Raw genomic sequence first — 16,230 nt, forward strand, 5'->3', positions numbered from 1 at the left:
GCACTTGTCTCCCTCAGGAGTTTAGCTACTAAACCTTCCTCTGTGTTATCCGTGAGCCACACACTCCGAGGATTAGAGCTGATTTTCTAATCTCATTTAAATAAAAACTCTGGTATTACTTCCCACGGGAGAATAAAGGACAGTGGTTTCCACAGGAAAAAAAGATATGAAAACACATTTGCCACAAACATGTGCAATCCTTGGCATGTGATTTCTGGGGGGAAATGTATGTAAAATGCTGATGGGTGAAATGAACACCAAAAATTAGAGCCAGTTAGTTAATCCTCACCTGAGGATATATTTTTCCATTGTTTTTCTAGAGAGAGTGGAAGGGAGGTAGGGAGGGGAAGAGAGAAAAAGAGAGAGAGAGAAACACCAATGCAAGAGAAACACCAACACATCAATTGGTTGCCTCCCACTCATGCTCTGAACGGGGTTGGAACCTGCAGCCCAGGTACATTCCCTGGACCTGGAATCGAACCCTTGACCCTGCAGGGCATGGGCCAACTGAGCAACAGGGCAAGGAGAGCCATTTCCTTTTTTAGTCTGAACATCACATGTCAGTGGGCCACATGCAAAGCCGCTGTGAGACGCCTCGGGGCCTGGGTATTAATTCCCGTCCGCATACCCATCACTTGCTTATCCAACCGTATCCTCCGTTGCTACTGCACAGAGCGTGGGGGACGAGCCCAGGTGGACCCGCTCAGCCGTTCCCGAACCACTCAGCGGTTCCGCTTCCTCACAGAGACGTTCCCCTGTCGTCTCCTTGTCCAGCCGCACCCTCTGCTCCTCACCGGGAGGGAAGGCAGAGGAATGAGAGCCTCGCAAGGGGCGGGCGGGGGCGGGGGGCGGCTCTTCGCACCTGCATAGTAACATGCATGGTCTCACATATTCCCTGAAGAGCGTAAGTTCTCGGAGAAAAGTTTCCTCTGCCTCCCGTGTGTGGAGCAAGGCGGGGGAGTGCCCTTTTCCCCGGCCCCCCTGAACCTGCGGAAGCACTGGGTCCCAGGTCCTGAGTCTGGGGCTCTGGAGAGAGACGGGGGGGGGGGGGGGGGGCGGGGGGGGGCGGGCGGGGGTGGTGGCTGGTGACCTGGCCGCGCCCTTGCTGCGGGAAGAGCCTCTCTGAGCCGAGGCTAAGTCGCCTGCAGGTGGGGGATGGGAGGCGATTAGATCTGCAGGAAAAGACTTGGCACGGCCTGACCTCAGCCCATGTTGCGAGTCTGGCTGTTGTTGCCGCTGGTGCTGTGGCCCCGGTGCCAGCGCCGTGTGGACACCGGTTCTCCGCCCCCAGGCGCATTCCTGCTGAGCACCCCCAGTACCGAGGCTGCGGAGACCAAGCGACTCTCAATTTAAAAATGTGTGGGAATCGCTGGGAAAGGCCTGGCCCGGTGCACCAGGTTCCAGAAATACCCGCTCACACACGGCGTTCTGTGATCGGGAGACTGTGGGGAGCGGCCAGCATCGGGTGGGGAGTTACAGCTGCAGGGACCGCCTTTGGGCAGGCGGCCTTTCCCTGAGCCTGTGCCTGGCTCCGGTGTCCAGGCATTAGCACGTGCAGCCCTCTCTGGAGCACCTGGCTCTGGCTCGTTGGAGCCCTTTTTAAATAGGATGATTGGCATGTAATTGGGCACGGTGTCCCGCCTCCCTCAGTGAGCGGGACAATTAGACGTTAAGCAGCAAACTTGTAGCCTGAAACGTCTGTTTTTCAAATATTTTTTAAAATATGTTTTTATTGATTTTTTTTTTTTTATAGAGAGAGAGAGGAAGGGAGAAAGAGAGAGAGAAACATCATTGGTCAGCTGCCTCTTGCATGCCCCCTACTAGGGATCGAGCCCACCACCCGGGCATGTGCCCTGACCGGGAATTGATCCGGGACCTCTTGGTGCACGGGCCAACGTTCAACCACTGAGCCATACCAGCCAGGCTTCACATATTATCTCATGTAATCTTTCCCCATCCGTCTTATTTTAAAACAAAGCACACATATTCTCGTTTAGGAGGGAAGAAAGCCCTGCCCAAGGTCAGCAGCAGGCCCAGAACCCGGCAGAGAGGATTTTGAGACAGACCTGTCCTAATGCGTCTCCCTGGTCCCGGTGTAGGTCGGCTCTGCCATCTGGAATCTATTTCAATTAACTGAGAAATGTGTCTAAATATTTCCTCAAATACCAGATTAATGTGATAGATTCTGGCGACCCACATCTTGTAGAACAGCGTGGATTTAAAATTTAAAACGGAAGAATCCGGAATCCATTTTTTAAGCTCAACAGGACTGTTCAAAATCACGGCCCAGCCCAGCCGGTGTGGCTCAGTGGTTGAGCATCGACCTATGATCCAGGAGGTCACGGTTCGATTCCAGGTCCGGGCACAGGCCCGGGTTGCGAGCTCCATCCTCAGTGTGGGGTGTCCAGGAGGCAGCCGATTGACGATTCTCTCTCATCACTGATGTTTCTCTCTCTTTCTCTCCCTCTCCCTTCCTCTCTGAAATCAATAAAAACATATTTTTAAAAATCATCGCAGATATTTCTCATTTTCTCCCCCGTTTTTCAGTGCTTTCCCCCGTCAGCGCCATGGTGGATTTTGCCTGGATAAGACGTGGTCTCTGTTATCTCGCAGCTCCTCAGGTTTCATGCGACTCTGGAGGTTGGAGGGGTATCTGTGCAGAAGCAGATAACTTGTTCGAAGACCCCGAGTGCGGAAATGACAATTCAGACTTATTCAGTGTCGCTCTGAGGGATAATGGTTTACACGATTCACGCTGTAACCACGTTTTTAAAAATCCCTGGTTTCATCTCCTGTTGAAGCCTTCTGAAATTGTTTCCTTAAAGAAGAGAAAAGCTCATGTCCTGGCCCCCCTGGTGCTCATTGACTAAAAAGGAGGTTATTACGTCAGAAGTGGCATTCCGATGACAGCCCTGTTTGGCTTTGCGCTGAGGATGGGCGTGTCTTCAGCTCTCGGGGTCTCCCGGCTCCTGGGATGAGGTGGTATCTGTCAGTCCTGCCACCAAAACTGCTGAGTCCCTGCGGCAACCAGACGACGTTCAGTGAGAGTCTTATAAATACTTTGGTCGTGAAAACAATAATGTCTGACCTTAAGACGTGCTAAAATCCGAAAGAAGCGGTGGTAAAGCCTGTGTGTGTGTAGATCTTTTAATATCCTGAACTGCCGCTGTGCCCGCCCGCGTGTGGAGGCGCCCCCTGTGTAGCTGCCGTGCCTGCGTCCGCTCCATCACTCACCACACAGCCTCTAATAGGTGCCCTGGGACCCCGCTCTTCCAGTCTGTCAAATGGGGGCATTAATCAGACCTAACTCAGGTCACCGTGGTTAGGGTCGCTCGCTGGAGGTCATCTTCCTGAAATGCCCGCCCAAACGGCCAGCGTGGCGGAAACAGTGTCACTGTCCCACCACCCACGCCCCCGGGACACACCTGGCTGGGAACCCACCTCAAATCTGAGAGATGGGCATTGCATCAAGTAGCTCAGACAACAGAAACGAAAGGCACTTCAACACTTCCTGAGACAATTTAAATTTAAGCTGATGGAATAAAAACCATTTATTAAACAATAATGTTACTTCATCGTATTTCTTATGTTAACTCATTTTTAGTGGCAACTGGTCATTGAGTGACTCCAGCTGCGGTTTGGGGGCTTGTAGTACCTTCTCTCTCCACCAGACAGGGCCTCCCGGAGAGAGGGAGCGTCCTCTCACACGGAGCCTCGGACAGCACCTCATGCACATCCAGAATCCACAAGGAGCCGGCCGGGTGGCTCAGTGGCCCAGTGTCACCTTATGAACATTCCTGGTCAGGGCACAGGCCCGGGTTGCGGGCTCAATCCCCAGCAGGGGGCGTGCAGGAAGCAGCCAATCATGATTCTCTCTCATCATTGATCTTTCTCCCTGAAATCAATAAAAATATATATATTTTAAAGTTCTCATTTCATGTTACGTGCTTTGCATCTAACTGGGCTCCTGTGATGAAGGGCTGCCCTGCGGTGTGGACATGGAATTGGGGGACAGGACAGCGTCCGTGAGGAGAGGCTCACCGATCCCCCCCGTGCAGGCGCCTGAGGCTGGGTTTCGGCAGGCCTTCCCCTTGGAAGCCTGGCCGCTCCCCTGGCATCTGGGACTTCCGTGTGAAACCCTTTCTTCTCTTTCTCCCCCCAGATCTCGAGAACTTTCAGACGAGAGCAAGGAGCACGGTGTCTGTCCGCCAGGGCCAGGGCATGGTGCTGCTGTGCGGGCCGCCCGCCCACTCCGGAGGTGAGTAGCGCCCGCCCGGTGCCCACCACACGTCGCTCTGTTCTGGCTGGCGGTCCCCCTCCCGGCACAAGCTGGGGGGACAGTGTCATCCGTAGGGAACCCCAGAGCGCCTCTGGGCCCAGGGGGAATGCTGTCCACGCCTTCTTAAGGAGGCAGATGTTTTTCTGAACAGAAATTAGAAATTGTGAGGTGGGAGATGGTGGGGGTGGAGGGCCACGTTACATGGGTTTAAGAAAGAAGCAAAGATCAGGGGGCAGCCATCAAAATCCCGCTTGAAGAATGACCCCTAATTGGAGCACAAGTGGGTGGGATTGGGAAATGGTGCCCGGAGACTGTCCTCGTCCATTCCGGCTGCTGTAACAACACGCCACAGGCGGGCACACCGGAGACGCCGAGAGTTTTCCGAGAGGAAAAAGGCAAGCACATCCCTCTCCGAATCCAATCGAGGGCGAACAAGAGAGATACAAATGCAGGGAATTAGAACTGACAAGAGCACATCGCTCTCACATGAGATTTAAAATCGTAAGAGAAAACTGCCTGCCGCTCCGATCACTGGAACATCTGGACAAAATGAGCCATCCGCTGAAAATGTGTACATAGCAACACTGAGCCCGGAAATGCAGAAACCGGAATAGACCGGTTATCGTGGAAGGAGCTGGGAATCGTCAAGGGTGACTTCCTCCAGGTGCCATGGAATTTGTAAGAAATCCTTTGAACTGTCCAAGGAGAGGCCTGGCCTCATCACCGGCGCCAGAGCCGAGACGTGAGGAGAAGCCGCGGCTCGCCCACGGAACGAGTCTAACCCGGCCCCGGGACCTGGCAGGCAGCACACGGGGAAGCGACCCACCCGTGAACACAACGCTTGCCTCGGGGATCACGCGTGTCAGGCACTGTTTTAAATGCTTTACGTGAATTAACCAATTTAATTCGTACCCAACCTGGTGATCCCGTACGTATCTCTGTTTTATAGGAGACAAACCCCTGAGGCCTTGCCTAAGTGAAGATGAATTGCCCCAACAACTCATGAACTGCCATTTGGGGATATGTATGTTAAGTGGGGCCTGGGGGGTTTAAAAGTACAGATAACCCCAAAGGCCAAATAGAGTACCAGCTCCAATCCTCCTCATATTCACGATTACGAACAAAGTTATGAAATAAAGTAATCACGAACGGAAGGGAGATACTTCCGTTTCCTGCTAAATGACCCCCACAGCTGGAGGCGGTAAGAGACAAGTCCGACTCTATCAGGGCGGGTAATGGATGAAGTGTTGTCATCGGGATATGTTGGAAAATTTCTCAAACAAAACGTTTGAAAGTCCCAGCGTGTGGGAGGCCTCCGAGGTTGCTCCCAGCTCACATTTTATTTTTTTATTTTTATTTTTTAAATTAAATCTTTATTGTTCAGATTATTACATTTGTTCCTCTTTTTTCCCCCCCATAACTCCCCTCCTCCCAGTTCCCGCCCCACCCTCCGCCCTCACTCCCCACCCACTGTCCTCATCCATAGGTGCACGATTTTTGTCCAGTCTCTTCCCGCATCTCCCACACCCCTTTCCCCCCCAAGAATAGTCAGTCCATTCCCTTTCTATGTCCCTGATTCTATTATAATCACCAGTTCATTCTGTTCATCAGATTATTTATTCACTTGATTCTTAGATTCACGTGTTGATAGATGCATATTTGTTGTTCATAATTTGTATCTTTACCTTTTCTTCCTCTTCCTCTTCTTAAAGGATACCTTCCAGCATTTCATATAATCCTGGTTTGGTGGTGATGAACTCCTTTAGCTTTTCCTTATCTGTGAAGCTCTTTATCTGACCTTCAATTCTGAATGATAGCTTTGCTGGATAAAGTAATCTTGGTTGTAGGTTCTTGGTATTCATCACTTTGAATATTTCTTGCCACTCCCTTCTGGCCTGCAAAGTTTCTGTTGAGAAATCAGCTGACAGTCGTATGGGTATTCCCTTGTAGGTAACTGAGTTTCTTTCTCTTGCTGTTTTTAAGATTCTCTCTTTATCTTTTGCTCTTGGCATTTTAATTATGATGTGTCTTGGTGTGGTCCTCTTTGGATTCCTTTTGTTTGGGGTTCTCCATGCTTCTTGGACCTGTAAGTCCATTTCTTTCACCAGGTGGGGGAAGTTTTCTGTCATTATTTCTTCAAATAGGTTTTCAATATCTTGCTCTCTCTCATCTTCTGGCACCCCTATAATTCTGATGTTGGTACGCCTGAAGCTGTCTCAGAGGCTCCTTACACTATCCTCGCATTTTTGGATTCTTTTTTCATTTTGCTTTTCCGGTTGGGTGTTTTTTGCTTCCTCGCATTTCAAATCATTGACTTGATTCTTGCGCTCCTCTGTTCTGCTGTTGGGAGTCTGTATAATATTCGTTATTTCAGTCCATGTATGCTTAATTTCTAGTTGGTTCCCCAATATAAGATCGAGGGTCTCATTAGTTTTCTTGTAGATCTCATTAAGTTTATCGGCGGCTTCTAAACAGTTCTTGAGAGACCTTAAAAGTGTGGTTCTGAACTCTATATCTTCCATTGACAATTTTGTCCTGTTTCTTTGTCTCCGCATTTTGTTATGCTTCCTTGGTGCACCCCCTAGTGGTCTTTGTGTGCAGTCTTGTAGTTAATACCAGGGAGGGTTTGACCTCCAGGCCAAGTGGCTGTGACAATCAGCTGTGTCTGCAGTGAGAGAACTTCTGTCCTCTAGGGAGGTGCTAATCTAGCCTTTGCCTGAGGCTATCTGGCAAATGCCTCTGTGCAGGGCTTGGGCGGGGCGGGTCGCACAGGATCAACAGGGTGGGCCGGAGAGAGCAGTTATGGCGGCTCTCAGTCCTGTCCCCAGGGGCTCTGCCTCTCTGAGTCCCAGCAACGGCTGCAAACCTCGGAGAGAAAGCTGCACTCGCTCTGACCGAAGCCAGGCAGTCCGGCTTCTCCCGTTTGAGTCTGGGTCCCTAAAGACTTGCCCGTATCTGGAGCTCAGAGTCTGCGACTCCCTCCCGATTGAAAACGCCAACCGCGCCCTCCGCCGCCAGCCCGCTCTGCGCACTCCGCACCTCAGAATTTGACTTCAGCACTGCGCCTCCTCTGAGTGTCCGTATGCGTTTCTCTTTCCTCCTAGTTGTAGGACTTCCACTCAGCCAGCGTTCCTGTGGTTCTGGGTGATGTCCGGTCCGTTTTTTAGTTTCACTTTTGAAGTAGTTGTTCAAGGCAGCAAACTCCGGTGTTAACCTATGCCGCCATCTTGGTTCCCTCCCAGCTCACACTTTAGACACACTTCTCCGCTGTCCGTTACCTCCGTCTCCGAAAAAGCATGCTCGTCCCGGCATTTGGGGCAAAAAGCGTCTGCACTGCATGGAGGAGTGTCTGCCGCGCGTGGACCTGGACCGAGGGTCTACTGCAAACCACAGGGCCGTGTCACGACTGGTCTCCCGTTTGCAGATCACTCTGGGCATCCGGCCTAACGCCGCTGCCTCGCCCCGGCCCGGAGGGGTTGTCGGGGAAAAGGCCGGGGTTGTCAGGGAGCGGGCAGGCGGCCGGTGGGCCTGCGCCTCCGGGCGGGGCCTCGCCACGTTGCTGGGGCAGGTGTGCGGTGCTGTGCGCTCGGCCTGCGCTCGCAGTGACTTTCTGCGGCGGATGGAAGAACATCCGCGTCCCCAGCGGCTCTGCAGCAGGTCAGAAACCTGCCTGGGAGAGCGGCTTAGGCCACGCTGCGAGGGCTCGCTCGCTTTCGGGTTAGGAAACTTCACGTTCAGGCTGACGGAGCTTCTGTTTTCATCCCCGCGCTCGTCTCGGCGGGACAGATGTGGCGCTTGTCACCAAACATCAACCGGAGAAGGAGGCAGAGGGTGGCCAGTCGGTGGCCTGGCGCCTGCCATTGGCCGCGATCTGAAACCGGGCGTGTTGTATTGTGTAGCGGGCGCCCCGCCAAATCTGCTCCTCACGGGGGCACCTCGTGTGGGTGTCCACGAAATCCACGTGCCCGGCAGCCGTCTTTAACAGCAGAAATGCAGTGAACACGAGTCACCTCGTGGTGCCCCGGCTTCGCAGACGGCGCGAGAGCCGAGCCTGAGCGCCCTCTGCAGGGCGGGGCTGAGGACAGTGAGCGGGAAGCGCTGTCCTGTCTGTGCTCGGGCCCCATGAAGGCAGTCCCCTGCTCAGCACGTGGCCTCTCCCGTTTGACTGTCAGGGGCCACCCGGAAAGCCCCAGCCCAGCAGCGTGCGTGTGGCTATGCGGAACTTTCCAGAATGAGGCTGAATAAGACTGCGGAACTTTCCAGAATGAGGCTGAATAAGACTGGGTAGGACTAAACTATTCCTCCGACACCCCAGCTCTAAAACTCTCACCTTTGCTGTGGATGAGGTCGTATCTTTCAAAGGAGGCACAAGCATGGAAAGGGCTCTTCTGGACACTTTGACCTAACAGCCCAACACCTGCCTCTCCCCCCCCCCCCCCCAGCCTGTCTTATCAGAAGCCAGAGACAATCGGGTTCAATTCGTGGAGGAGGGAGTGGCTTTTGTGGGCGGTGAGTGTGCCAGAAACAATCGGGTTCAATTCGTGGAGGAGGGAGTGGCTTTTGTGGGCGGTGAGTGTGAGGAATATGAAAGCTGTGAGTGTCCGTCCACAGGCTGGTAGGGTGGATGTGCCAGCCACACCCTGTGTCTTGCAAAAAATAAATAAATAAATTGGGAAGCGTTCAGGGTGATGACCCTGGGATGCCATTGACGCCCGGCCCTGGGAGCGGTTGCCTCTTCATCACTCCGGAGCTGGCCCTGGGAGCGACTAATGAGGCCGCCCGTGGTCTGCCCCCAGCACCTGTCAGCCACGTCCCCGGGGCGCCCTGGGCGTTGGAAGGTCTGACATCCGTACATAACCACCCTGTGACTGTCTCCATTAATAATGGACCGCCCTGCCAGAAGCCGTGGGCTCCCTGCCCACCAGCAACGCTGCTCCTTTCAGGTGCCAGGATGCTGTCGACTGGGGGTGGCAGGAGAAAAGGCCGCTGGCACCTGTACCTCGGGCTCCCACAAACCAGAGCAGGTGATTGCTCTCCCCGGCGAAGTTCCCGGAAACATGGAGTGATGGATGCCGGGCTAATGGCTGGCTTTCTCCAGCCCAGTGACAGCCCGTAACCAGATGAAGCACAACACCCACACCCGATGTTATGTAAGACGCAGAGTCCTGACGGCTACGTTGGCTCCCTGGAGATAAAGCCCAGCCATTTTGAACGCGTCATTTCCTTACATATCGGCAAAGGAACTGTCCTAACACAGACAGCTAAATATGTTTCCAGTTAATTGTTAAAACATAATTACCTGAGTTTAGTCAACAATTGCTGTTGAGGTCTCGGTTGGCTTGTTTGTTAGGTCACCTTGGATGTGGGTGGCAAAAGGAACAGAACCACGGCCCGGCCGGTGTGGTTCAGTGGTGAGTGTCAGCCTATGAACCGGGAGGCCACGGTTCGATTCCCATCAGGGCACATGCCCTATTGTGGGCTCGATCCCCAGTGGGGGGCGTGCAGGAGGCAGCCGATCCATGATTCCCTCTCACAATGTTTCTATTTCCCCCCTCCCTTCCTTTCTGAAATCAATAAAAAATATATAATGTTTTAAAACACAGACATATGTTAGACCCTTGTAGCTGAGTGAGATTTCTTCCTCTGAAGCTCATACATATTGAGAAGTTCCTTTGACAGGTTACCTGCCGAGTTACTCTTGGAATGAATGATCCGACCCCAAACCGGGACGGGCTCTCACACTTTCAGGGCCTCGCTGAGGCTGAACCAGGTGGGCCAGGTGCGAGGCGATAGGGAGCAGAGAGGACTCGGGTGGACCTGGGAGCAGCTGGCGGTGCCCATGGTGCACCCGCGGGTCATCACAGGCTCAGCTGGACCATCACACTGACATGATCACTGTACGAGGTCACCTTGGCACCGGGCCGCCTTGCAGACAGGACACGGGGCAGCCCACAGGGCAGTGCCAGCCCTGCTCCTCAGCAGGAGGCCTGAAGAGCCCAAAGGTGATCAAAGACTCGTTATTACTGTTATCTCACATTTCCCAGGTGACACGTTAAGAGCAGAGAATTGAGACTCACATCGCTGAGTGTGGAGCCTCCTGCCTTTTTAAAAATATATATATTTTAAAAATTCTCACCTGAGGATATGTTTTTATTAACGAGAGAGAGAGAGAGAGAGAGAGAGAGAGAGAGAGAGAGAGGGAGAGAGAGAGAGAGAGAGAGAGGTGAGAGAGAAACATTGATCGGTTGCCTCCCATATGGGAATCAAACCCACCACCGTTTGGTGTAGGGCCGATGCTCCATCCAGCTGAGCCACACCGGCCAGGCCCTCCTGCCCTCTTACACGGTCCGTGTCTGAAATAGGAGCCAAGGCCGCTGGTGACGTTGGTGTGGGCGTGGCTTCCACAATCCCCAGGGGAACAAGCCCAGTGATGGCAGTCGCCATGGTCAGAGCAGCCCACCTCGAGGGCCCCCCAGGTGTGTGAGGTTCCTCTGCAGGCTCCCGGCCAGATGCCCGCACTTTCCTGGGTCATCACAGCGCCACCTGGCTGTGGCCGACATTGCCCTTCATTAGGTTTCTGGGGTTACAGCCACCAAGTCACCCCAACATACATCTGTTCATCAAGAAGAAGCCACGTGGGAGTGTGAGCTCAGATATTTCTCTTCCTTTTTTCTTCTTTCCCTCTCCTCCTATTCCTTGCCTTCTCCTGTTTTCCCTTCGCCTTTTAGAAAGCTGCAAGTCCATATTTTTAAAACATTAACCCGCTCCCCCAGCCCTGTGTGAACGTGAGAATGCTGGAGAGAGAGGATCAGATAGCAGGGGCCGGTGAAGAGGAGGGACTTCCTGTCCCGGTGCTCAGTGCAGGGAGCCCTTCGAGTCCCTCAAGGGATACTAAGAGTGATGCTGACCCTCAGAATTCAGACCAAGGTCCTGCCTTTCGTTCGCGTTGCCCAGGCAGTCTGGGTTCAGAAGGGACATGTGGGTGGAGTTGGCATTGGTCCGGCTTTTCGGAGCAGGGACCTGTTCGTGGGCGGTGTAGAGGCCCTGCATAGGCAGGACCGCCACCCCCTTCGCTGGAATTGCTTCCTAGTGTGACAGTGGCATGTCCCCAATCACCCAGATGTTTCCATTTTGCCAGCTCTACCGTTGGCACCAAGACAATGCGGTGCGGTCTGGAATTATTTACAGCGGAAAGAGAATTAGGCTTAATTTTGCTTTTTATATTCCTGCTACTATTTCATTCTACTCTTTTTATTTTTTAAACAGAACCTGATTTTATTTCAGTGCACAACTTCTGTACAACCCCAAAACAAAGCACCCCAGTAAAATAATAAGAACATGGTATTTCTTGTGCAATGCGTGACAATATGGTTGACGTCCTTAGTTGTAAATGAGCTCTTAGAAACTAGTTACCAAGGCACTCATATCCAAGGGAACTGGAAAAAAGAAAGAAAATGGAATAATGCAAATGATGATTAGGAATATATGATGGTCGAGCTGAACAACGCCAGAAGAATGATTTCATCTGAGTCTTATCGAGGCCAAGTCCAAGGTCCCGTCGGGAAATCAGCGATAAAGAACGGGACTCATCCACGCCCAAGCCGGCGCCAACATCGAGTCCACATTTGACCAGCCGCCCGGGGATTTGTAATCTGTTCAGTCCTTTTTGAAGAGCTCTTTCCCCCTTATTTTGTGGGCCAGAGGCTCTTTGTTGTGGGAAAAGTGAGTCCGTGAGGAACGGAGGGAATAGGAGGAGCGTGGCTGAGCTAGAGGTCATGGGACAGGCTTCCCCTTCGGGATCCCATTCTCCTCCTCGGCCACAGTGTGAAACGTGCCACCGAGGAAACGTCCCATAGGGGGTGAGTCCGAGGAGCAGGATCTAATCCCATGTCACAGTGAGCAGCTGAGCAAAGGCGTGCTAAGCTAAAGGATCCACCGGGTCACCTTGAAATACCCGATGGAAAAACAGAGGGACCATTTTTTATTCAATGGAAACAATAACGACAACAAAATACAGAACCTAGCTCCCCACCCCCATTTCCCCAAGAACATTCTCATCAAGAGAAAGTACTGAGACTTCGTCTGACACCGTCACACTCTGACCGAGCATTGCGGAAGCCGTCTTCGGGGGCGTGTTCTTCAACATAGGGCACTGGGAGCCATTATAGCAGCGGTTCTCAACCTGTGGGTCGCGACCCCTTTGGCGGTCGAACGACCCTCTCACAGGGGTCGCCTAAGACCATCCTGCATGTCAGACATTTACAATATGATTCATCACAGCAAGAACATGACAGTTATGAAGTAGCAACGAAAATAATTTTATGGTTGGGTCACAACATGAGGAACTGTATTTAAAGGGCCAGAAGGTTGAGAACCTCTGCATTATAGGCTGTAGGTAATTCTGTTGATAGTGGGAAAGGGTGTCTTTTGAGGGGCTCACAGCCCGGCAGGAGAGACCAAGAAAGAGGCAGCCGTAGTCCAACTGGGACGCTGTGCTCTCGTTTTAGGCAGTGGCTGCAGCCGTGGGCGCTCTGCCGACCGTGTCCTCTGCTGCCCGCCTTATACTGAACCCTTCTGTTCTGGGCTCTGTATTGTATTCAGGAGAGAAAAGGCAAGCGTTTGAGAGATCATAAACGTGGCGGTGCCTTCAGACGGCTGAACCGCGGCCTCGGCACTCGTCCGCTTGAAGATCAGCCGGGGCTCCGGGCAGTTAGCCCCAAGCACCGTCATCTGAGGACCTAGGCCACGGTCTCCCAGGTCTCGGGTCGGACGCTGATGGAGAGCGGAGAAGGTCCAAACTCCCGCCCCAGGCGGAGCAGGGGCAGGTGGGGTCAGGCGTCATCAAACAGGGTCAGCTCATCAGTGTTCGCCCGGCAATCTGGACCTGGCGGGGGGCCAGATGCTAAAAGTCTCCGTGTCTCGTGGTCCCTGGTGGCAGAGGTGACTCGTCAGGAGGGGACCGCTCTGTGAGAGGAGCTGGCTGAGACAGCGCCGAGCGGGCCTTCACCCTGGCCCTGTGCCCCACGCCTTCCTCGCAGAATGGCCAGGCCTTGCGTGGGTCCCTCTCATTGTGTCTGTGTGTGCAAACTCACAGTGTGCTAGCACCCGGCGCCCAGCGACTGCCGGTGAGACTGACGCTTGGTCTCAGAGCCTCCATTCAGAGGGACCTTCCTTCAGCCCCTCAGCCTCTCTCCTGAACCCCACCACCTCCATCAGAAGGAACCAGCCATGGAGCCACCCCTAGGAGTACCACCCTACCTGACACCCACCCCGTGCTCCCACAGGCAGCGTTAACTACCGACAGCCCAGAGAGGTGGGGTGACTTGCCCAAGGTCCACAGCCAGCGGCAGGAGAGCCTAGTGTGGGTTCAGTGTTCTCAGCTGGACTGAGGCTGGGTGGGCACCTGAGGAAGAAGCAGCGAAGAAGATGCCCAGGGAGTGGCAGGGCCGCCGCAGGACCGGGGCAGGGCCAGGGGAACCATGTTGGCATTTTTGTTTGTTTTTTTTATATTTTTATTGATTTCAGAGAGGAGGGGAGAAGGAGAGAGAGATAGAAACATCAATGATGAGAGAGAATCATTGATAAGCTGCCTCCTGCACGCCCCCCACTGGGGACTGAGCCCTCAACTCGGGCCTGTGCCCTGACCAGGAATTGAACCAGGACCTCTTGGTTCATAGGTTGATGCTCAACCGCTGAGCCACGCCGGCCGGGCGGGAGCGATGTGTTTTAAGTAGAATGAAGAAGGTGGAGTTGGAGCACAGACGTCTGTGCTTGTGAAGATACATCACGCTCTTCAGTGCTGTCTGTGGTCTGATTGTTGTGCCTCAGGATTCTTTGCTTGCAAGTGACAAAGTCCAGTCCAGGTGGGTTTATTGGCATCAAATTCCCGTTAGATGCGGCTGGAAGTTCGTTCTCCAACCACAGTGTGAGGCATCTGTCCATCAGACTGGCTCTCACCACAGGTTAAGCAACAGCAGTAAAAAATGCCTTATTCCCAATGATTGCAGCAAAGGCTTCAAAAGGGGCCTTCCTGTGCCAGCTTGAGGCATATGCCCACCCCTAAACCACAGGGAGAGAAATGGCGATGAAACGTTGGAATGAGCTTACCTGGTGGAGGGAAGCTCTGCAGTTGACATCTTCTTCTGAGGCATGTGCACCGCCCAGGGCCGCATCCCTGTAGAGGAGGATACCCCATGGCCCACAGGTCCAGTCTCCTGGGAACGTGGTGAGGGTTAGGATTTAGGGTCCCCTGGAACTGTGACCCGGCTGGTCGTGCCTGCCCTCAGAGAACGCCTGCCACAGCCAGTACACGCTGACACTTGGTGAATGAACGATTAGGGAGGAGACGTAAGGGACAGGGAGTTTCATTTTACCGTGACGGGCAAGTTCTGGAGATGGATTGTGGGGCTGGTTGCAGGACAGTTTCAATGTTCCTAACGCCGCTGGACTGTGTGCACAGAAGTGGTGCAAATGGTGCAGTTTATGTGTATTTTGCTACAATAATGTTTTAAGGGGGAAAAACGTAGACATGAAGGAAGATAAGATTTTGATGGCTTCTTCTGGCCTCTTGTTTTCTGGTTGAGCTTGCCCTGGTCCGTCACTGGTTAGTTTTTTTTGTTTTGGGGGGAGGGGCAGCTCCCAGGGCCAGTCCAGCCCAGCAGCGTGGGACACACCATCAGTGCCCCTGCTTCTCACGCAGAAAGGGGTGCCAGCTGGGTGGGGTGGATGGGCTCCTGGAGATTAGCTTTGCGAAAGCATGTAACATGTGAAAGGGGTTCAGGCAGATTCAAAAACTATGGTCTCCAAGGGCCGGGCAGGTCGGAGTGTAGAGAATAAGATAAGGTAGGTCGGGCGGAGACTATGTCCCCGTCACACCAGCCAGCCGCTCGCCGCTCACCGCTCACCCAGGGACAGTTTTTGCCAAGAAAAAATGCAGGCTCCGTATTGCCTGGTCTTCCAGTTCTGCATGAGAAGCCGTAAATGCCCATTCTACGTACAGTCTTTCGATGTTAAGGCGTCAATGAAAAGACTGGTGTACCGGGAGCGTGGCAGTTACAACACGCCTAGTCCACGGCCCTGGCCCGGGTTCACCGGCAGGAAATGAGTGCAGTAAGTGCTGGCTTCCGTTCATCTCCAGGTTCCTCCAGGGAACAGACACCCCCGCCCTGCTCTCCTTTTTTATTCTATTTTTTGGTTAATCCTCACCTGAGGATATTTTTCCATTGAATTTTAGATCGAGTGGAAGGGAGAGGGAGAGACAGAGAGAAACATCGATGCGAGAGACACATCAATTGGTTGTCTCCGCCCACACTCCCCAGCCAGGGCCTGTGATCAAGCCTGCAACCGAGGTACGTGCCCTTGACTAGAATCAAACCCGGGACCCTTCAGTCCATGGGCTGATGCTCTACCCACTGAGCCAAACCGGCTAGAGCCCCCACCCTGCTCTGTTATCATTTTTCTAGATGAATTCTTTCTCCCTTGTGTACGAGGAGCCTGAGCTTCTCAAGCCCCCACAACTGCCTACGTGAAACTAAAGAAGTAGGTGTGTGTATTTAGCTCTAATAAATGCAATAACTAAGGACTTTACTAGTAAATGTAAATGTTTTTCATCTTCCCAGAGATGGATAGATTTTTTTCCCCCTGAGGGATTCTTTTTTCTTAAGTTAAGAATGTGTTTAAATCCCCTTGGCATGATGGAATAATCATTAATGTTTACAGTTGCTATAGCGACTAGAAATGTTGGCAAGCGAGTGGGAAGGGAGCCTGCGAGAGGAAGATAAGCCGTGTCAATTATTGAACATCTGTCCAACATTTAGTCAATGTAGAGCGACAGGCAAGGCGCTGGAAAGCGAAGGTGGGTGCGTGCGCGGCTGCGAGCATTCCCTTAAGAGCATCTGTGCTGTCTTGTCCGGGCGCCGTCGTGGAGAGGTAATTAGCTTCACGCCCACCCT

General features: G+C 53.0%; 1 protein-coding gene across 1 annotated transcript in view; it reads left to right on the forward strand.

Moving 5' to 3' along the window:
* Positions 1-16,230, forward strand: part of CNTN4 (contactin 4) — a 402,127-nt gene that overhangs the window by 306,860 nt on the left and 79,037 nt on the right. The window contains exon 6 of the mRNA XM_081106270.1: positions 4,163-4,258. Coding sequence (XP_080962396.1) covers positions 4,163-4,258 — 96 coding nt within the window. The remainder of the gene's footprint in view (positions 1-4,162; positions 4,259-16,230) is intronic.

The sequence above is a fragment of the Myotis nattereri genome (genome assembly GCF_964212035.1).
Source record: "Myotis nattereri genome assembly, chromosome: 14".
Taxonomy (NCBI): Eukaryota; Metazoa; Chordata; class Mammalia; order Chiroptera; family Vespertilionidae; genus Myotis; species Myotis nattereri.